General features: G+C 50.9%; 1 protein-coding gene across 1 annotated transcript in view; it reads right to left on the bottom strand.

Moving 5' to 3' along the window:
- Positions 1-4,864: 4,864 nt before the first annotated feature.
- Positions 4,865-21,529, bottom strand: part of Qsox1 (quiescin sulfhydryl oxidase 1) — a 41,193-nt gene continuing 24,528 nt past the window's right edge. Inside the window, exons 6-13 of the mRNA XM_004643464.3 lie at positions 19,371-19,516; positions 17,578-17,712; positions 15,945-16,074; positions 12,875-12,997; positions 11,768-11,915; positions 8,215-8,394; positions 6,281-6,624; positions 4,865-5,566 (exon numbers count right to left, since the gene is read on the bottom strand). Coding sequence (XP_004643521.2) covers positions 5,537-5,566; positions 6,281-6,624; positions 8,215-8,394; positions 11,768-11,915; positions 12,875-12,997; positions 15,945-16,074; positions 17,578-17,712; positions 19,371-19,516 — 1,236 coding nt within the window. The 3' untranslated portion in view covers positions 4,865-5,536. The remainder of the gene's footprint in view (positions 5,567-6,280; positions 6,625-8,214; positions 8,395-11,767; positions 11,916-12,874; positions 12,998-15,944; positions 16,075-17,577; positions 17,713-19,370; positions 19,517-21,529) is intronic.

The raw sequence follows: 21,529 nt of genomic DNA on the forward strand, positions 1-21,529 counted from the left end.
TTCTACGCTCAATAGTTCCTCCCCAGCACTGCAAAAACAAAACCTTCAGATTGTCAAGAATTTGGTGAGACGTTGCACTGTGAGCAGATTCAAGCTAGGTGAGATTTTTCAGTCCAATTATGATCTTGTCCGTGGTGGGCAGGGTCCAGCCAGACACTGGTGACAGGCAAGTCCTTTCACTGCAGTGCTGCACGAAGGAGATTGTGTAGGCAGCGTCTGAGGTCCCCCTTCCTCTGGAAGGGCCCAGCAAGCCCAGGAAAGGCTCTTTGATCTCAGGATAGTGATGAGTAAGTCTTGCCAAAGAGGCGCCTGGACGTCACCAGCACTGCCAGGCGGGCTTCTTCCTAGACGCTCTTCATCCTTCCTGAATCCCCCACAGCTCTGTGCCCTCACACTAGCAGAGCCCCTCACCCATTCCCATGACATCCAGCCTCTTTTCTGGGACCTATGCCTATACTCCCTGCACAGGGCAGCAGTGAAAGCTACAGTGAAAAGGCTGGTAAAGGTGCCAGAGGTGAACATCAGCCCATGCAACCCATGGCCTGGGCACCAGTGCACCCACTTCCTGGACCGTACTCCTCCAGGCCCCATCCTCCACAGACTACTGAATCCCGAAGGGCCTGTGCCTCTCTCTGTGTGTGGTATTGGTGATTGGCCCAAGGAAACTGAGCTACATCCCAACTCTTTTTTATCTTCTCTTGAGAGAGGGTTTAAGTCATCCCAGACAGGGTTCAAATTTGCAATCCACCTCCCTCAGTCTCCCAAAGAACTAGGAGACCACATTGCTGTGGCCAGTCAAGAGAGCTGAGGCCCAGAGAAGAACTAGGAAGGAGGGGAAGGGCAGGGCTTTCCCTCTTAGGGGTGAATGACCCACATGGCAAAGGCAAGGCTGGCTGGATGTTGAGAAGCTTCTCCTGGGCAGTGGCTCACAGGCAAGCACAAGGAGGTGAGGTGCATAGGTTCAATTTTTCTTTTGGGGTTTGGCTTAGTTCTTACAGCTGGGGTAAGAATTCTGCTGTCCTGCTCTCACAGCAGCCTCTCCACAAGGCAGGTAGCACAGTGGAGAGGAAGGGCAAGGGGCTGGTGTGGGGTGGAGGTGCCAGGAGGGGGCTGGGGAGCCTGAGGGGCACTCTGTACCCAGCTGTCACTCTCCCAGTGTCCTGCAGTACTACTAGGATGCCCTTCATACAGGCTGTGGGTTCCTTCAACCCGGAGTCCCCACCCACCCACACATGCACAAGGAAGGTACTGCCAGAACAGCCTGCCCCACTGTTCCCTCCCCACTGAGCTGGTAATGAATAACTCACGGAACCACAGGAAGAGGTATGGCACCTAGGGAGGATGGGTAAGTTAAGCCTGCAGCCGCATTTTACACATAAGAAAGTTGAGGCAAGAGAATTAATTTTCCCAAGGTCATGCAAGGCTGGCTAGTGAACCCTCCTTCAATTTCTAGGGACCCCAACCCTCCCGAGGCCTGAGATAGGACACCTGGGTCGCTGTGTAGGGAGCAGGGCAATCCCTAGAGAAGGTGGATTTCTTGGAGGGCACCCCCACTCCCTGCTACTGACACACAAGAGACAACTCCAAAACCTATCCCATGCAGTCTTCAGGGCACCAATCACCTAACACAGAGTCTGGAAAATCAAAAGGTAGTTAATCTCACCATGCAAGGGAAGCAGGGCTGGCACCTGCATTTAGCCCCAAGACCACCACATAAAGCCTCAGAGACAATCCTGTAACCACTCCAAATGGAGAAAATGAAATAGAGCAGCGTGTATAAGAAGGCAGAGAAATCATGCCTCCTGGTCTGGGTTCAAGTCTTGCATCCATCACTTGCCATTTGTGAGAACTAAGACAAATGTATTTATTTTGATGAGGGTAAAGAGGGCAGACTACATGTTAATCTCTTTAAGCCTGAATTCATCTGGGGTTGTTGGAAGATTAAACAAGTTAAACGAGTACCAAGATTACCGATGGTAGTTACTGGTTCTGCAACAGCATAAACGTTTCTAAGATTGAATCCAAAGCTCCAAAGCCCACTGATGGGCTCTGCTCCATGCCTGCTAGCGGATGGGGCAGCAGAGGTGTTTCCACCCAGTGCCTCAGCTGGGGTGGCTCAGGGCTAGGAGGAACAGCTCCAGGGACGTCTTCACAGGACATGTGGTAGGAATAGCACCTTCCACCCCATGGGGGCCTCTCGGGTCTGTATGTGATGATAGAGCAATCTGTTTGCCCAGCATGACAGCACAGTGGTGAGCTAAGTGGTTTGTCTCTACTGGCCATGGGACCTCAGCAGGCAAAGCACCTTGTCTGAAGTCACAGTTAGTATGTGCTGAAAGCAGGGCTCAAACCCAGACATCAAATTTGAGTCCATTCTCTTCCAGAATGGACTGGTCTGGACTCTCCCACTGGGCCCAGTCTTAAAGGCTCTCTCCTGAGTGCCGCACTGGGCTCCCTGACCCCAAGGCAAGACTGCTGAGGAGGAGCCAGGCCAAAGATGGGCTGTGCCTCCTGGGCCCCCAAGAATGTGCAGAATTCCTTAGGGCTGTGGCCCCTCCTCAGCTGCACGCAGGCCTCCAGCCTCAGCCCTACTCCCTGCACCTTCACATCCTGGGCTTAGAGGTGGCAAGAGGGGGAAGGAGTCCTCAGCATCCTCCACTTACCATGCTCTGGGATTTCTTCTCATTCTCAGCTGTCTTCTCTACAGTGTAAGCTACAGAACAGAAGGGACTGGGCCTCCTCTATCCTACTCCTAGTCTCTAGCCCAGTATAGCACTGAGGAAATCTTTTTTCTTTTTCAGATCATCTTTATTGATATATTTTCTTATGCTCCTTAGCTAGTTGAGCACTTGACAACTCAGTTATTGATGTCATCTATGATGTCATGAGGGTGCCGGTCATCCACATTGCAGCCCACAGACTGGGCAGTCCCCAGGATCTCCTTAATGATTCTGGAAAGTTCTCTGGCTAAAGACCGGTGCCACATCTGTTAGGCAATGTTGACAATCTCATCAAAAGTGGTATTTCCGCTGTGTTTAATGTTTTTCTGCTTCTTTCTGTCTCTTGGAAGCTCCTTGAGGGCTCTGATGATTGGGGCAGAGGCAGAAGGTGCCACCTCAATCTGAGCCTGTTATTCTGAATGGTCAGTTTCACCGTGATCCGCAGGCCCTTCGAATCACCAGTTGCCTTGGCAATGTCATCCCCCACTTTTTTTGGAGACAGAACCAAGGGACCGATCTTGGGGGCCAGGGTAGACGTGGTGCCAACTTCACCAACGGTGCACCTCAGGTACATGACTTTAATCTCGGTGGGGTTCAACTTGGGTGGCATGTTGGAGGTGGCTGGTGTCGAATGAACCCGGATTCGGGATGAATGAAGAAAGTTGCACCTTAGCCTCCTCCTAGCCGAAAGCCGAAAAATGAAATCTTTTAATACTTAAATGAAACCTCTGTGCTTAGATGTGCGTGCATGCGTGCGTGCGTGTGTGTGTGTACTTTCTTTGTTGCAATGGGCATGCACTTTATCCTCTAATACATTTTCTCCCTTAGTTTCCTCACTAATACCCATCCACCTTTCGGACCCAGTTCAGCTCTCACCTTGAAGAAATCATTCCTGAACCCTCAGGAATGCTGGAGGAATACCTGCTGGACAGAGGTGAGATTCTTTGTTGGGTCTTAGAAGACTTTACTTTGCAGGGCTCCCCTGGGGGTCCTCTCCTGCCACAGGAGCCACCCCAGAGACACAGAAAAACAAACCTAGAAAGTTGTGTGACACACAGCAAGCCCTAGCTCTGGCCTAGCAGCCTGGGGTAGGGAGGGGACCAGCTGTGGGCAGCCTGGTTTATCAGAACTGTGGACAAGACCTCTGGGGAAATCATGGTAAAAGGCAGGGGTCCTTCTGAAGAGGCCCACCGGCCTATCAATCACAGCAGCTGGGACCAGAACAGGGGAAGGCTGGAGGGGAGAGAAGCCCACACCAGAGCTGGGTCCCCAGCAAGGTCTGCCTGCTGTCTCAGCTTTCACAGCACTTCCAGCAGAGCCTCAAGAACCTGCAAGGAGACTCAGCACCAAAATGGCTTGGTTTGGTTTGGGGAAATGTATTCACTAAAACTGTAGTGCTTACTCTCACAAACCCTTTGCACTTGATGTTGTATGAGGAACCAGTGGGTCAGAGCAGGCACCTCAGTGGTCTTGGCCTGGTGGGCACTGAGCTTGCCGATGTGCTGGCCAGTCAGCCTCTGCCCACAACACCTGGGAGAAGGAGGGAGGGAGGGAGCAGGTGGGTCTTAGGAAGAGTAGAGTCTAGGGCTGGGCAATGGAAGAGGTCACAGGAAGAGGTCAAAGAACACATGTAAGAGGAGGGGAGGGGGCTCTGCCTGCTCATCCTCCCCCACCACAGCTGCCCCAGCACAGGGGTTGTCCTTGGCATCCCACCTGCTCCACCCAGTGCCCAGGCTGTCTGAGCTGAGTGAAGATGTCAGAGAAAACCCAAAGCGGATTGAGGTTCCTGCTCCCCTTAATGAGGTTCATTATCAGCTCCTCTGATCCTTGTAAAACCCGGTAGACTGGATTAGGGGCAAGCTCCCTAATCCCCACCAACTCCTCCCCCTAAGCAGCCACAGGCCCCTGACAAACAAGCCTCAAACCAGCGAGAGTTGAGATCAGAGCTCCCTGGGCAGGCCTGTCTCAGAGCAGCTCGTGGAACTGTGGGTGCTGGGGTGCTGTGGGTGGTGGAGGGGGCACCTTCCCCTCTGCCTGGCACAGAAGTGTGTGCTGGCTGGACGCTAGGTGGGGCTGGATGCTGCGCCTTCTGTCCAGACACATATCTCAGTGTCCCAGGAGCAAGGTAAAGAACACACGGTGTCTGCCTTAATAAAAATAATTTATTCTACTTCTCTTCCAAGTGGTGGGGTACAGTGAAAAGCAAGTACATGTATAGCACTGTCCTCCCTTCTGGTCCTACCCACTAGAAGATGGAACCGAGAGGACATTGTCCCCAACCCAGCACCCTCCACAACCAAAGGTTAGTGCTGATTTTGGCAACTAAAATAAAGGACAAAAGACTCAGAGAGGGGTACAGCTTAATGAGAAGCCAAAGCGTATCCTTCCTGTTTTCTCTACGACCTCGAATGGCTAAGCCCAGAGCCAAGGCCCTGTGGATCCCAGCATCCTTCCCCATACCCACCACCACATCAGCATCCGGCAAGCAAGCCATGCATCCCACAGCCAGCAGCTGCCACCCACCCTTGCTGGGCAAGTCCACATCCACCCCAACCTATATTTTTCTTGTAGCAGAAGCCCTGGTTCAGGAGCTCACCTGACTTCCAAAAACCCACCCTTACCCCAAGCCAAACCCCACAAAGGTCTGAGGAGCTGGAGGATGGGCGAGCCAGAAATGGCCAGAGGTAGCCCTTTCTTTTCAGGTGCAAAGCCTTCTTCTTGTCCAGAAGGAAGAGGAGTGGATGGATGAGATGCCTTGGCAACTGGGCTCACTTGCCCCAATTTAGGGCTAAGGCCAAGCAGGAGAGATTGAGGCTTCATCGAGAATGGGACAGGGCTTCAAAAAGCTGAAAAACAGGAATTTGGTGCTGAGAGGCCAGAGCCTGTGCCCTCCTAAGCCCCCTGCCCAAAGCTGCTCTCCCTTGCTGGTCAGCTGTGCATGAACCCGGTTCTTGTCTCCTGGGAAGTCACCTTCCCAGCACTAGACTTCCCCGGGCTTCACTGGAGTAGCGGGCTCTCCTGAACTTTCCACCCTCCTGGGCTGGACATGGGAGGCAGGAAAGGCAACTGAGCAGAGGATACCCACAGAACACAGCCTCCCTGCCAATCAAGAGGTTCAGGTTGCAAGGTGACCCACATGGCCCTTCAGGACCCTCATTCTGGCCCGAAAGTAGATATACATGGCCAGCAAGCCCATGAAGGACAGGAAGTAGTCCCACACAGAGGCTGATGTCCAGGTGGGAAAAGTCCTTTCTCAGTACTTGCAGCCACTGGGCCTGGGCCTGCACAGCTTGGGCTAAAGGCTCAGGGACGCTGGCCAGCTGCTTAGAGCTGTGGATCCCTTGCCTCAGTTCTGAAAGTCCACGGAGGTGGTTTTCCTCTGCCCAGGATGCAGCCAGCACCACAGTCCCCGCATCCTGCCTGCTCAAGTGCTGCTGCCCCTGGGGCTGCACAAGCGCGGCACTTTGGGGCCCTGCCATGTACTCAGGAAGCTTCATTGAGAAGCTTGGCACAGGTCTGCTCAGCTGAAGGTCAGTGTGCAGCACCTTGGGGCTACTTGCCTCAGGTCTCTCTGCTGGAATATCTGGCTCAGCGGTGCTTCCAGGGGACTCAGTGATACTGGCCCGCTCAGGGGCCAGTATTGAGTTTCTGGTCACCAGTCCCAGAGCTCCGACCCCCAGGTTTGGGGTAGCTGCCAAACTGTGCATGCTGCTCCTCCGGGAGGCTGGTCCGGCTGGAGGGGAGTGCAGGACGATGTTTCTTCGGGAGAAATGGGCCTTGAGGAAGTGGAGAGTGGTGCCCACATCCCATACAGGCTCCCCACTGAGCTCATTGTGGCAGGCAGAGCAAAGGTCACGGGGTGGCCACTGCACCTTGGGGAACTGTGGATCCTCACTGGGAGCACCTGGGGAGAAAAGCACACACCTGAGAGCTCAACTCTCAGTCCTCCTCTCAGAATACTGGCTCGTCACCTGCAGAACGATGCACACCTCCTCCCAAGGAGGAAGTTAGAGGTATGTGTGAAGAACCCGTGTGGGGTCTGGCCTGCAACGGAGGGTCAGTCCACGGCCCTCCCCGTGAGTGGGTACAGCCACCCCACACCTGCGACTCCAGCTACTTCCTAGAGGCAACCACGCGCACTGTCCCTTTTTGCTAGTTTTACTGCCAGTTTGTAGTTCAGATCAGAAATGACTCAGAACAACCTGCTTTATACTCTGGTTGGAACTTTTTAAAAAATATTAATTTATTCATTTGGTACAGGGTCTCACTACACAGCTTGGACTCAGATGAGTGGACCCAGTGGGAGGGGGAAGGCTGGAAATGCTGTGCTGCATTCAGAGCTGCACTGGCTGCAGGCTGCTGGCCCAGCACTGTCCCGGAAATGCATCAGCCCGTCCTCCTACAGGAAGGACCCTTTCCCAAAAATTTAATGAAGGAAAAAGTTGTTTACCACTGTGAAACAGCAGCAGCAACAGCAAGACATGAGAACATCACTATGGGTATTCTGAGGAGGGGGCAAGAAGCAAATTCCAAAGGACCAGTGAGTGGTCATAATGACCAGGCCTTGCAAAGTGAGTGCTCAGTTAGTACCTGGTGATTATTAGTTATTAGGAGTCCCCAACTCCCAGCCCACAGGGGCAGCTTGGAGTCTGCAAGATCGTGAGGCTGGAGGGGCAGTTGGAGAATTTGGGGAGGATGAGTGAGCTGAGACAGGCAGTCTCCTTTTCAAAGTCTACCAGAGGCCCCAGGAGAGCACTGATCAAGCACTGCAGCACCACCTGCTGCTGCTTTTAGTAACTTTAATCTGCTCCGCCCCAGCTCCCACCCCTGAGAGAGCTGTTGTGGCCCACAGACAAGGGGGCTCTGTCTACAGATGGCTCCTACCCACCCACCTTCCTGGGAGCCCACCACTTTTGCCTGGAGGACCCACCACACTCCTGTGAGTAGGGAAAACAAGCGCTGCAAGTGTCACAAGTGAGGAAAACTCAGACGACAAGGCGGCTCCTTACAGGAAGCAGCCCCTGGTACTTCTAGACCAGTGACAGCGAAACTTGTAGAGCTTTTCATGGTACCAGCCCACTGTGGCACACATATTGTAGGTTCACAAGCACTGTTTTAGATCCTGGGTCTTCTCTAGCTCTCTTTATCATGAGATCCTTGCCTGGCAGTAAAACCCCTACCCCTCTCCTGTTAGTTTAGGTAAAAGGTCAACAGCCAGTAGGCAGGAGACTCCAAGAGGCCAGAAAGAGGGTCCCTGGTGTAGAGGAAAGGAACAGTGGCCTCTGAGGACCAGGGTCTTACGGAGTCCCGCCCTTGGTTCCCTTACCTAGAAGATGGGTCTCACGACACTGCATTGATTACCAGGCCTGCAGAGTGTGCTAAGAGCACAGGTATTAGCGAGGGGATGGTCAATGTCACCCCCCTTTGGCCCAAGACTCCCAAGTACCCTCTCCCAACCTAGACGACTACAGCCTTGAAGGTGGCCCTTCCTTACCTGCAAGGCGAGCATTAACCCTGTTGTGGCTCGTCCAGAGCCAGAGAACCGCATCATTTGGACTTCTCACCCGGTGCATGGAGCCAGCAGCCATCTGTTCGAAATGGTCAGCACAGTCACGGCAGCCAAAGAAGAAGCGGACATAGTTCCGGATGGCCTGGAGGACCTCCTGGCCACTGGCTATGGGGAAAGGAGGGGCCTTGCTCAGGAGCGTCAGGCTGTCTGCCCCTGGTATTCCCTCCAGAGGCCATCCATCCTGCCCAGTTCTGCTATGAGCACCCATGTACAGGTGCCTCACATCCCAGTCTATGTGATAAGGGACCCAGGGGCTCTGTGCCTGCTTCTCCCCCTCCAGGGGCCACTTAATTTTTTTTTTTTTTTTTTTTTTTGAGATAGGGTTTTACTATGTAGTTTAGGCTGGCCTTGAGCTCACAGTGATCTTCCTGCTTCAGTCTCCTGAATGCTGGGATTACAGATATGTGTTACTAGTGGGTAGGGGCTACTCTGAAGATGGCTCTATCTCCTCCAAAACCTCCTAGACCCTAGTTCTCCTTGGCTACTCATCTAGGCTCTCATCATTATAATCTCCAGCAGCATACCAGGCTCTGTGACATGGTTGGAGAGTCACCAGGGGGACCTTTCTCCTCCACCTACCAGCCTCACACTTCCTGTTTGGATTTGCTCTCCAACTTGCCTCACCTCAGGAATCCTTTCTACTCTGACCTGCACATCCACTAAGTTGTCTCTATCCCCTCCCCCTTGTCCTCAGTTCCCTCTCACTGGAGCCTCTGGGTGACTGGCGTCAGATCCCTGAGTCCTGTTAACCCTCCCACCTCCTTGCTGCTCAAGTTGTCCTTCCTCCCAACCACCCCACTCACACCCTTGTCTCTTCTGTACTCCATAAGGCTCAAGGTCACTGGTAGCCACCAAACGCTCCTTGGTACACAATGCTCCCCACACCCACTGCCCTGCTTAAAAGCCAAACTCCTTCCCCCCTTCCATCCACCAGGACTTTAACACACCACCCGCCACAGCACTTACCACTCATCCATGCCATCCCCCGATAATACCAGCACCCACACCACAACTCATCCATGCCATCCCCCTGACAATACCAGCACCCACACCACCTTCCCCCCACCTACCCAGCATCCTTGGCTTCATCTCTTCCTGTACCCAACCCAGGCCAAACCACCACCCACCCTGCAGCTGTGCTCACAGTCTTCACCTACCCTATTCTCTCCTCCACTAGGACTAAATATTTTCTTTCCTGTATCACTAATTTCTCCCTTAATATGGGATCATTCCAACTGGTAATAACAATAACAATAACAAAATCCCTTCTCTGACCCAGTTATTCCCTGCTTCTGCCTGTTTTTTGCAGTATCTTCCCTCCTAGTCTCTTCCAGCTTGATCCAATCAGACTATTATCTGCTCTCCCCCTCCAAAAAGAAACGAACTCTTGCCAGGGATGTCCTCATCTTGCAGCATGCACAGTGCTGACTGCGCCCTCCCTGCCTCTTCTCAGGCTCACTCACTGGCTCTAGCTCCAAGCAGCTAAATGCTATAGGCCCCAGGCTCAACTTGCAGCACTCTTCTCTACTACCCACTAGGAAGCTCATCCAGCCCTGTGGCTGGCTGTCAGCTATGCGTGGATAACCCAAGCCCATTTCTTTGGCCTGTACTTCCCCATCGTCTAGAATTCAACCTCTGTTTGGTGCCCAATAGGCATGCATGGGACCGCTGATTCTGTGCCCCTCTCAGGCCTTCCCATTGCTCAGCACATCAGGACCACCATCCACCCCCTTGGGTTCCACCACCACCACTGTCCCTGTTACCCTACATTATCTTTCTACTCCGCCAGCAAGTCCCATTAGCTCTGCCCTGGTAACCTCCCTGGCCCAGGCACTTCGTCCATCAGCACTCCTGCAGACCATTCAGGCCATGGCTCCCGGACTATGTTCATGGCTTCTTAGTTGTCTGCCCTGCCTCTCCGCCCCCATCTCTACCAAACAACCATTCTAAAACACTGCTCATTTGTGTTACTCCCTGTGTGATACTCTCCAGTATCACAAGGATTGGGACCAGGAACAGCCTGGAACTACAGGATTGGGAAACCCCCACTCCCACCCCAACAGCAAGGCCCCAAGCCCAGAAGCTCACTTTCTTTACTCCCTGGCTTTGCCATAACTAGCACCTTCTGAGCTACAAACACTCCAGATTTATTATCTATACCTGCAGGTCCATGGCCTGTTTTATGGGCTAAATATGTCTCCTCAAAAGTGGTATGCTGAAGTTATAAACCCAAGTAGTTCAGGCTAGCACTGAATTCACTACGTTGCCCAGCCTGGCTCCATTTTGCCTCATCCTCCATAGTGCTGGGATCACAGGTATGTGCCATCATGCCCAGCCTGGATCTCTTTAAAAGTAGACAAGGTAACATGAGATTATGTTAGATCATTAAAGTAGGTCTTAATTCAGGATGACTCATGCTTCACAAGGAAATTTAGCTACCAACAGGAAAAGGGAAGACAATGTGAAGACACAGGAAGAAGGCAGCTGTCTACTAGCCAAGGAGAAAGGCCTCACATGAAACTAACCACACCATACCTTGACTGTGAACTTCAGTCTTCACAACTATGAGATCATCTCTATTGGTGGCCTGAGGCCCCAGCCTGTGGTATCCATATAGCCACCTGAGTGACTGACAGTCTGGAAGATTTTCTTTCCAGATGTCCCATGACTGCTTCCTTCCTTCCCTGAGAGTAGCCTCCCACAACACTCTGCTTTATTTTCCTAACAGCAGCCATCATTATACCCAAAATATTCTATTTGTGTTTGCTGCCTGTCTCTGGAATACTGACCCCTAGAGGCCTCCCAGAGTACCCATCCCCACCTATGGTAGTAGCAGGTGGAGATTCTCTGTATGTTTAGTACCAACAGACTGACCAGCTCCAGCTTTGTATCTGATAGCAGTCCTTCTGGTTCCCTCTGCCTCTGGCAGGCTGTTCCTGGTGTCCAGGAGCACTTCCTTCCAAGCTGAATTCCTTTCCACCCATCAGCTCCCATCTTGGTTCCCTGAGAATTTTCTTGGCCTCCCCAGCAGCACTGAGCCCACTGCATTTAACACACATACCCTTTCCCTTGGCTCTTGGCCCCAGCACACTGCACAGAACTCTCTGTCCACCCTACCACATATTAGATAGTCCACTGAGAGTGGGGATAGGCACATTCATATCCTGCAAGCTGAGTTAGAGCCTGACACAAACCGAGTTCAACAGATGTGTATTGAATTGGATGCCCACCTGTTCAATGTTAGAAGCCAGGGAGTGGCCTCATGCCCCAATTTCAGTGGTGCTACCACAGAGGCACGGGGCAGGACTGGGCAAATTCTCAAAGTGCTCCACATCCTGAGACTGGTTCCATGCTTATTATGTCAAGCTGCTCACTCAGAGATCCTGCTGTGGCCCCCAGAAGGATACAGACCCACCCTGATGGGAAGGGCATGTGGAGTTGGTGCACAATGGATACGGTGAATAGATCCTGGACTTACCTGGCTCCTGTGAGCCATCTGCATTTTGCTGACTTGCCTGAACAGTCAGGGAGTGGAAGAGGAGCCACAGGGAGCAGGGAAAGCCCCGGAAATGGGGCTCACTCCCCTGGCAGCCAACCCAGTTCACCTTCTTGGTAAGAACAGCATCCTAAGGGACATATATGAGTATGAGTTCACAGCGGGGGGGGGGGGGGGGGGAGACTGACAAGGGGAAATGAAGAGAAGCTTCTAGTAGAGTCAAATGACAACACAGTCCCATGACAAATGAGGTCCTTCTCTGTCATCCCAAAGGTGGCACTTTCCTCCTACCTGTTCCACCCAACCAAGGATCGGCACATCTGAAAACCTATGGAAAAGCCTTTTTCTTCTTGGCATGAAGAACCAAATTCAGGGCCTTGCGCTTGCCAGGCAGGTGCTGTGCTGCTGAGCTACATCCCCAGCCTCTGGAAACCTCTGGTACAGACCAAGTTATATACCTCTTCTACCTCAACAACTTCATCTATGAAACAAAGGGCTAATCTTCAAGCTCTGACATCCTCCAAGTCCATAAGGTTTTGCAGACATGCTGGCTGCAGTGGCCCATTTCCCCAAAGAGTGGGTGGCATGGGCAGGAGCCCCGAGCGGTGCCCTGGAGAGGGCCACGACGAGGAGTGCAGCTGAGAGTGGTAGTTAAAAACCCTGGTGTCTCACCACTGTTTAACTTGTTTGTTTGTAGCACTGGGCACTGAATGACAGTTTCTCCCAGGCAAGTGCTCTATCACTAAGCTACATGCTCACTGCTTCTCCCTGGTTTTTATTCACAGCCCAGCCACTTGTCAGCACTATAAGACCTCACAGACAGTTATTTAAAATCTCTTAACTTCTGTTCTTTTGTCTGCTAACTGGGGATATCTACCTTCCAACAAGGTAATTTATGAGGATTAAATGAATTACGCATGAGGAACTCAATATACAGTAACTTGTTTCTTAACAGAAGCATCTAACCAAGATTGCTGAGGTCTTCCTGAAAACAAACTGGTCAAGAGACTGGAGATTACATTGTTGGTGTCGTTTCCAGTCCCACAAATATCAAGGATGGGGAGATACTCATTTGTCTCTCAGACTCACCTCCTTCCTGCTGTCCAGGGCAGTTTTAAAGAAACTGTAAGGAATTTTCTTTCTCTGCTGCCTCTTAAGCCAGTCATTTGTGGAGTGCAGGAAGTTCTGGACCAAGGGCTGGCCAGGAAAGTACTGTGGAGGGAAAAATGTGGAGGCTGGAGAATGAAAAGCAATTCTGTCAAGTTTTATTGTTTTCAGACGGTAGAGAGCTGTGCAGAAGTGGGCCAAGGAAGGTTTTCTAGAATGATCCCAATTCACCATGAAAATATTCTACTTAAGGCACAAGTATGGATTCCTCACTACCTTTGCTCTAGATGATCCATGTATGCTACAGGAAGGGGTACAGCAGGAGAGTCCCTAAGTGGAGCCAGGCCCTGAAGGCCCTCAAGGCTCAGGCTCTTATTCTGATCTCCATGACTTGTACCACAATGGAGAAGAAAGTCTGATCCCAGTGAAACTTCCCAGGGCTGATGAGAACCCTGTTCACACTTTCTTCAGATGGCTTCTGGTAAGGCAGTTGACTGGCTGGGCTAAGCTGTAAAAAATCTTTCACTTTATTCCATAGGCCACCAGGAGGGACAAGCCAGTCCAGGGGCTTAGAGCCAAGATCCAAATCCTGATGGCAACTCCCAGTAGTCTCTGAGGAACATGAAAATCTACTTTGACAGAAAAGTCAACTCAAATATGATTAGTATCAGTGCTTTGAAACCACAAGGACCCCAGGGAGGAGGAGGATATGTGCTTGTGCATGTGTGTGTGTGAGGGGGAGGGGGGATGTCAGGTAAAAAGATGCAGCAATAGAGATCAAATGAAACCTAAAGTCAACCAAGAGAGAAGAGACAGATGCAGAGGACACTGGCTCTGATAAACTTGTGGAGAAAAAAAAGGAAAAGAAAAAAATTCAAGAAAAGAAGGATCTTGGAAATAGGACTAATTAAACAGGGAAAAAAATGCTACCAAATCCATTCCTGAGAAAGTCATAAAATGCTCTCATCAAACCTCAGAGGCTGGATACCTCCCTCTAGAGTGAGAAGGGGCTGGAAGGGGTGCAGCTTCAGTTAGTCTAGGGCTCACGCACAGATTTACAGCCTAAAGTCAGCAGTCTGACCTTTGCCTGGCATCCCAACTTGGCCAGTATCAGATGGATGTTCTAAAGGACTGCAGGGAGTAGGGAACCTTAGAGGACACACGCCACCCAGTGGCCAGTCTGTCAGCTGCTCAGGTGAGGGAGCAGAGCAGAGGCAGGGCAGGAGGATGCTGCAGTGAGCTTTCTTCCCTTCTGATTTTTGTGCATGAGCACCAGGTGTTTAGAGTAGGGCTGGAAGGGATGTGAGTGCAAAACTCCCTGGGCAAAGTGGTTCATCTCTCTGGACTATTTTTTTTTTTAATATTTATTTATTTTTATTTATTACATTTATTTATTGTGTGTGTGTGTGGCCAGCTCAGCCCACCAGGGGGCGGGTCTGGCTGGCATGTGGTGCTGGGGATCGAACCGCGGTCCCTGTGCTTTGCCAAGCTTGTTTCAAGTAGGTGCTTTAGACCACTGAGCCATCTCTCCAGCCCCTCTGGACTATTATTTCATCTATAAAATGGAGAGTGTCCTGGTGGCCACCCAAGAACTTTAAGAGAAATAAACTGAGTGAATACACAGCCACTGTACACAGCCTGCCAGCCTGTCAAAGTGTAAACAAAGGAGCTGCTTCCTTTGCTCTTATTCAGGAAGCAGCTACTTGAGCGTGGCTGAGGCCAGAACATTGCAGTCTCCAGGCAGATATGCAGGCAAAGGTCAAACAGGAGCTCAATGCCCCTGGGCCCACCCTGCCCTCTCTCAGCTTGGTTGCTGACAGGAAGGCCTTTCTCCTCTCAGCCATCTTCATACATGGACTGCAAGCCGCAACAGAGCAGGCACATTGCAAGGTGCTGCCGAAGCCTCCAACTGACTCTGGCACTTTCAGTCTGATTGCAACAGACGTCACACTCAAAACCAGCTTTACGTACAGCTGAGAGATGCGAGTAGCACACAGGAAACCACTGCCTCTGGACATTTCCTTGCAGTGGCTGGACTAGGCTGGATTTCTTATCACCTGAGGTCTGCTGGGAGAATGTGCTAAGGGTGGGAGGATGCTACACAGAATTGCTCTAAGGTTTTCTTCTTGGGTACCCAGCTGTCTGTCTCGGGACTCAGTACAGCAGGGAATAAGCAGCTCTCAGGTCTCTGAGAGAATGCCTTTATTACCGGAAAGGGTCCAGTCTGCAGTGGACCAACAAGCGGGGCTGAGGGCTGCCATGCCTTACGCTACAATACCCTTTGCAGGGGCCTCTTAGTGCACTCCAGTGGACCAGGAAGGCGAGGACTAGTGAAATGGAGGAAGGGCATAGATACAGGCAGTTCTTGAGGAGGGGCCCAAGGACAGCCACAGACCAGGCTGAGGAGGGCAGCAGTCAGCCCTGAAGGGGATCAGTGCCTGCATGTGACTCAGTAGCCCTTAGAAACAGCCACCTAGGTTTAAGCAGGGCAGCACTGGCAGTGGATCTGAAACCAGAGGAGGTGTGGCAAACAAGAGAATTAAATGTTGAACAGACAACAGGTCTTCATAAGCAGGTGTTCTACTCCACGAAGCAGACACCTTCCCAGGAAACTACACAGGAATATGGCGGCAGGGCTAGGGCAAGGGACCTGGTCACACTGGGGGGTAGGGGAGAGGAGCTTCAGGAAAGCATCCTCTTCACTGCGGTACTCCAGGGATCCTGCTTTCCAGTGACCAAAGCCAGGAGATGCTCTAAGACTCAAAAGAGAAAACTCAAAGCAGATGAGTGGCATGACAGTCAGAAATAGCTGTCACAGCTCTGGCCTGTGTCCCACCCACATGCTGCACAGTGAATTCCTAGTAGTACAGGGATGCTGTGGAGGAGGACTGACCAGAGGGCAGCAGCCGCAATGGACTGGAAGGCTGCCATGCTGAGGTCCAGGTATACAGCCCGTCCCTGGAGGGAGGGGCGGGCATGGCGTGCGATTTACGCACATGCACACTATCACACGGGGAACTGCAGGGACGAGGGGAGCCATGGCTGTGCTCACCTTGGCCAACACTGCCACAAACTTTTTCAGGGCCGCCAGGCGCTGCCCTTCCAGGACCGAGAACTTGCCCACTTCTACCCGCAGGATGTAGTGTAGTGCAGATTCCAGGTCAGCCATGTAGATCTTGGAGCTGAGAACCCAGAGGAAGGCAAAGAATCAGGGGCATTAGCCACTAGGCAGGGGCTAGGGAGGAACCCTCTGGACTGAAGGGCTAGAAAAGGAAGGGCACTGCTGAGGGCACAGAACCATCTAAGTTAGCACTGGCTCTGCTACCGAGTGACCCTGAGCAAATAACAACTTCTATGAGCTTCACTTCTGTACAATAGGGAGAACAATATGTTGCTCATTGGTAGATTGCTGGATGGATCAAGTAAAGTGCACAATGTGGCAAGGAGTTCCTTCGCTCTAGTCCCAGAGCCAGTTGCCCCTGGGACTTACTAATCAGGCCCATCATGAGGCTGAGCTTTATTCTTTCTCCTGAGCAAAATCTCCCTGGGGCAGACAAATAGACCAACAGGGCACCAAACCAACTACAGGAAGCTGCCCCTCAAAACTGGGCTGGAGCACTGAAAGGGCAGACTGGGCAGCAGGCTTTGTAGCTCCTTCTAGGCTGATGGGCTGCTCATGGCTGCCAGGCCTCAGAGTCCATCACAAACTGGGGACAAGCTGGGGGATCCAGCAGGCTAAGCCACCTCATGTCCACCATGCTCCCTCAGAGTCTGGCTCAGGCTGACAGGAAGAGCCCTGGTTGCTCTCTACCTACCTGGAGACCTGCCTCTGGGCTGAGCTTGAGAGTGAGCTAGTTCTGTGAACTTGGGCAACTCAATCTACCTCAGTAGGCCCCAGGTATCTCATCTATAGAAGAAATAAATTGCTCTAGCAAATATACCTCCTGAAGGGAGACAGAGACAGTGAGGCCAAAGCCAGGCCAGCACAGTCACTACTTGTGCATTACCCTCAAGGCAATGTCCCCTCTGCACCCCACTGTGGTGTCCCTGGGCCTCAGTCTACCTCTCCATTCTCATGTGCCCCTTTTTTTTTTAATGTATTTAGTACAGGGTCTACAGGGTCTCACTATGTAGATCAGACTTGTAGTGATTCTCCTGTTTTCAGCCTCCTGGGATTACAGGAGGCTGAAAACACACACTTTGGGGTCAGGTGGCAATCTAGGCTATGAATAGCAGGTCCTACAGCCACAAAAGAACAGGATGAGTAAGACATGAGTGGAGGAGTGCTGGGATTATAGGTGTGTGCCACCACGCCGTCTCTCTCATGGGCCTCTTGAAGAAGCAGTTTCATGACCAAATAGGCAACATGGCGAATATGGGAACTGATTGGATAGTAAGCCTTCTATCACAAAGGGGAACATGACGTGCTATTCAGGACTCCCCATGTTCAACGTGGGGCCCTAGCAGCAGATATCCAAGAAACCATCAGTTAACTACAGTCCTCTCTGTGCAAAACTAACGGTCAGGGGACCCCAAAGGTCAAGGCCAGACTTTGGGGTCAGGTGGCAATCTAGGCTATGAATAGCAGGTCCTACAGCCACAACAGGAACAGGATGAGTAAGACATGAGTGGAGGAGGTGTGGGCTGTGGGAACGCCGTAGGAAGGGAGTTGGGGGTAGCCTTACCGATCAGCAAATTTCCACACAGTAGGCGCTATCTTGTCAGGAGTGGTTGGTACAGCTGTGGTTGGGGTAGCCTCCCTGGTAAGCCCAGAGAGCCTCTGCAGGTAGGCAGTGTAGAAGGATCTGGACTCCATCAGCCTGTGAAGGAAGAAAGCACAGGAGAAACAGTAGGTACAAAGGACAAATTCTAAGACTGACCAATGTCAGCAGAGGAACAAGGGTGGCTTCCAAAAAAGGCTAGTAAGAAATATCTGAACTTAGTTCCATCTCACCCTTGGTGAGGTCAAACTTAGGTTATCAAGGCCTCACTCACCTTCTATTCAATGCATACACTGTGGAAAACCTCTTTGATACTAGCATTGTATGCCCTTGACACTTGGAATAGCAGCTAGACCCAAGAATCCTGCAAATTACTCTGGGACTCTAGGCAGGGCCAGAGTTTGGACAAGCTGGGGACACAATGCTTGAAGGGAAGGTAGCCCCGTAGGTCAGCATAGTGTCCACACAGAACTGTAGCTCAGCAGAGTGCTTGCCAACATGCAGAAGGCCTTAAGCTGGATTCCCAACATTGCCAAAATATTAAAAAATCTGCCCATGGACAAGAAGAGCTGCCTTTGACTACCTATGTCAGACTGAATCTTCAAAAGGGACTGACCTCAAGGCGGCTGCTCACTCACAAGCACCAGGGGATGACCTTAGTTTTCAAGTCAAAGGAGTCTGACATGTGAATTTTAACAGAACAGCATTAACCACAAAGAATCAAGGCTTTCCAAACCCCTTTGATTTCTCTCTTCTAATACAGCAGAGTCCTCAAATGTAAGAACTGTCTCCTGAACACACAGTTCTCTCACTCACCAGGGTCAGGCCACCTGGAGGCAGGGATGCCCAACCCAGCAGCAGTGTGCTGGGATGCCCCGGGGAGCTGGCATCAGGAAGCATTGCTTTCCACTCCGCTGTCCTGGCCCAGTGTTTATCGATGAGCAGATGGCTGGGGAGCGGCATCGTCACAAACAATTTTCTCCTCCACCAACTCCAAGTAAGGAAACAATGCCTCCTCTCCCCACCAGGACTGGCACTTTCTGCCCCAGCAGCCAGGATGCTTCCTGACTTTCTGACAGGTCTGCCCAACACTGCCTGATGATCTGGGCCAGGGCAAGAGCAAGGGGCTGCTCTGCCAGCCTCAGCACTGGAGGGCAATGATGCCCTGAGGATGAGCTCATTGGGCACCTCAGGTGAGCTTTGATCTCCCTGGCCCTTGAGCTCTACCAGGCAGGGCCAAGTGGACATCAATCATCTGCCTATGAGGGCACTGAGGCACCATCTGGCACCATTTAGCGGGCCATTCAGCAGCAGGAGCCTGACAGAGGGGCTAAGGCTGGCCTGATTGTTTTCTCTCATATTTTGCAACAGGCTATTGTCTGGCTCCTAATGAACTTTTCTGCAATTAGAAAACCAAAGGGAGGGAGGTCCAGGCACACTGGAGTCCTTGCCAGACTGCAGCCTGGCAGTGGATCTCTGTCTGTGGACAAAGAAAGATAGGGAATAGGGCCAGGGCTGGACGTGGATGGTGAAGAAACAATCAGGGTTGAGGCAGGACCCTGGGTAACTGAGCACAGGGGCCTATAGCACCTGTCCCCCACAGAGAGGCTGGCATCTGCTTCCCCAGCACCGATGCTACGCTTGTTCTCAGAAGATTCTCCCAGGAGAAAACCTGAGTGCCAGGGCTATGGCCACTCAGGACAGGAAGGGGGAGTACAGGGAGAGAGGAGAGAGAGAACAGGGAGAGCTGCACTCACGCAGGGACTCGGGAGACAGAGCCATTCCGAAACAGCAGGTAGCAGGATGGGAAGTCTGTGACACCAAACTTGCTCACCACAGGGCCCTCTGTGTTCAAGACCCTGCGCACAGCCATGCCTTGGTGCTGGGACAAGTCCAGAGCCACCTGCAGAGACAGAGGACATCTGGGGATGAAGCCAGTAGAGGCAGCCAGGGTCCCAGCTCGGTGCCGGGCAGGCAGCAGGTGGCAGTTGTACTGTCCAAACTTAAAACATTTTAAAAAGTAGACCATCACAATGAAGGAGACCCTCATGCCACCAACTGCAATCAACCCCTAATGAGAGCCAGAAACTACCCAAGAGGAAGGGCCTTGGGACAGTGCAGACCACACACATCACATTTTATAGGGCAATCTCAAATCAGTATGATTTTCTTTCTAATAAAATATAAAAGGCAGAGTAAAATGTGGTTCTATTTTTATTCTTATATTAAGAAGCTTTCTACCTATATTCAGGTCATAAAAATATACTCATGAGACATGGTATTTTTAGATAAAAACAAGAATAGAAAGTATTAACATTTATCATATATTTCATACTGTCGATAGATGGTCTCCTTTAATTTTCACACCAATCCTGTAATAGGAACTACCATTAGGGGTAGTACGCTATAGCTGCTGGCTTGTGACTCCTGGATCCATCAAACCAAAATTCCTCTGACTGAATTTCCTTACTTGCAAAATTATAATAATAATGCGAAGCTCAGAGGGCTATATTGAAGATTACCAGAGTACATATATAAATATTTATTTTAAAAATCCTCAGTTGGCTTTGATCTTAGAATTGCTGGTGTGGTGGTTGTTTCACTGCTATATTTGAAGGCTCCAATCTGCTTTGTAGTTTGGTTTTTTATATATGTATTTTAAAATATACTTTTTCTTTTACCTCTTCAGGAAGTTCTTTACTGCTTCTGGGTGCTGTTTTGTTAATGAGCCTGACTGTTAAATGCTCCTAACTTTACATATGCTTTTCCACTTTGTGGAATGGGAAACAATACCCATAACGGCACCTATATGTAAAGTAGGAATAAGTTCCAAATGTGACCAAATGTGAGATAAGAATGTACAGTGTCTTTTGAGCAAAGTGCACAAACTTTATTGAATGTACTTCATCTCTTTCCTGCTTGGTTGCTATTTCATTCACTTAAGATTTATTAATTATAATTTATATTATGAATTTAAAAAATCCTCAATTGCAAATAGTGAAATGGATCTTAAGCATATAAGAAGGCAACCAAGAGACAAAGGGGTGGGAGGGAGGAGAGAAATAAGACTTTAAAAGATGGTAATACAGGGGATTGCAAAGTGCTATGTATATGTTCCTACAAGGAACATGATCATCATGTAACACAAACATATCAACTTAACATTTAAAAATATGTATGTATATGAAGGGGTCCAAGAGACACAGAGAAGGCAAAGGGGGAGAGGGAGAAGGGATTAAAAACAATTAGGAAATGTCAGGCTGGGGAGATAGCTAGCGCAGTGGTCTAAGTACCTGACTGACAAGCACAAGGACCTGGGCTCAATCCCTGGTGCTGCATGCCATGCCAGCCCTGGAACCCCAGGCACGTTGTGCCAAGCCCCAAAACTGGGCATGGTGGCACACACCTGTAATCCTAGTGCTGGGGAGGCTGAGGCAGGAGGATCACTACGAGTCCAAGCTGCGTAGCGAGATCCTGTACCAAATAAATAAAGATTTTTTTAAAAAAAATTTTAAGTCATATACCAACTTTCTTCATGATGAGTGTAATAATTATGTACCACAACATATACTAATTAATAGTAATTTTTAAAAATCCTATTTTGTAGCTGAGCAACCCAAGGCTTAAAAGTAAATCCTAACCTGGAGCACACAGCTGCAGCTAGCATGGGTTTGAACTCCCGAGTGGGCCACTTAGTCCCCTCTGCCCTGCTGTTGCTCACTCACCCTCCCCCAAACACCTCTGTATGGCTATGGGGCCCCTGCTCTGGTGTCTCAGGTGACTGTGGAGGAGGCAGGCAGAAGAGCCGATTCCACCCAGGCATGGGCAGGGACCATACCAGAGGCTTGTGCCTCCCCTCTCTTCCTGTGCTTTCCCTGAAGAGCTGAGAGGCCTGGAAATGCTTCAGTTTCAGCTC

The sequence above is a fragment of the Octodon degus genome, unplaced genomic scaffold (genome assembly GCF_000260255.1).
Source record: "Octodon degus isolate 3935 unplaced genomic scaffold, OctDeg1.0 scaffold00176, whole genome shotgun sequence".
NCBI lineage: Eukaryota > Metazoa > Chordata > Mammalia > Rodentia > Octodontidae > Octodon > Octodon degus.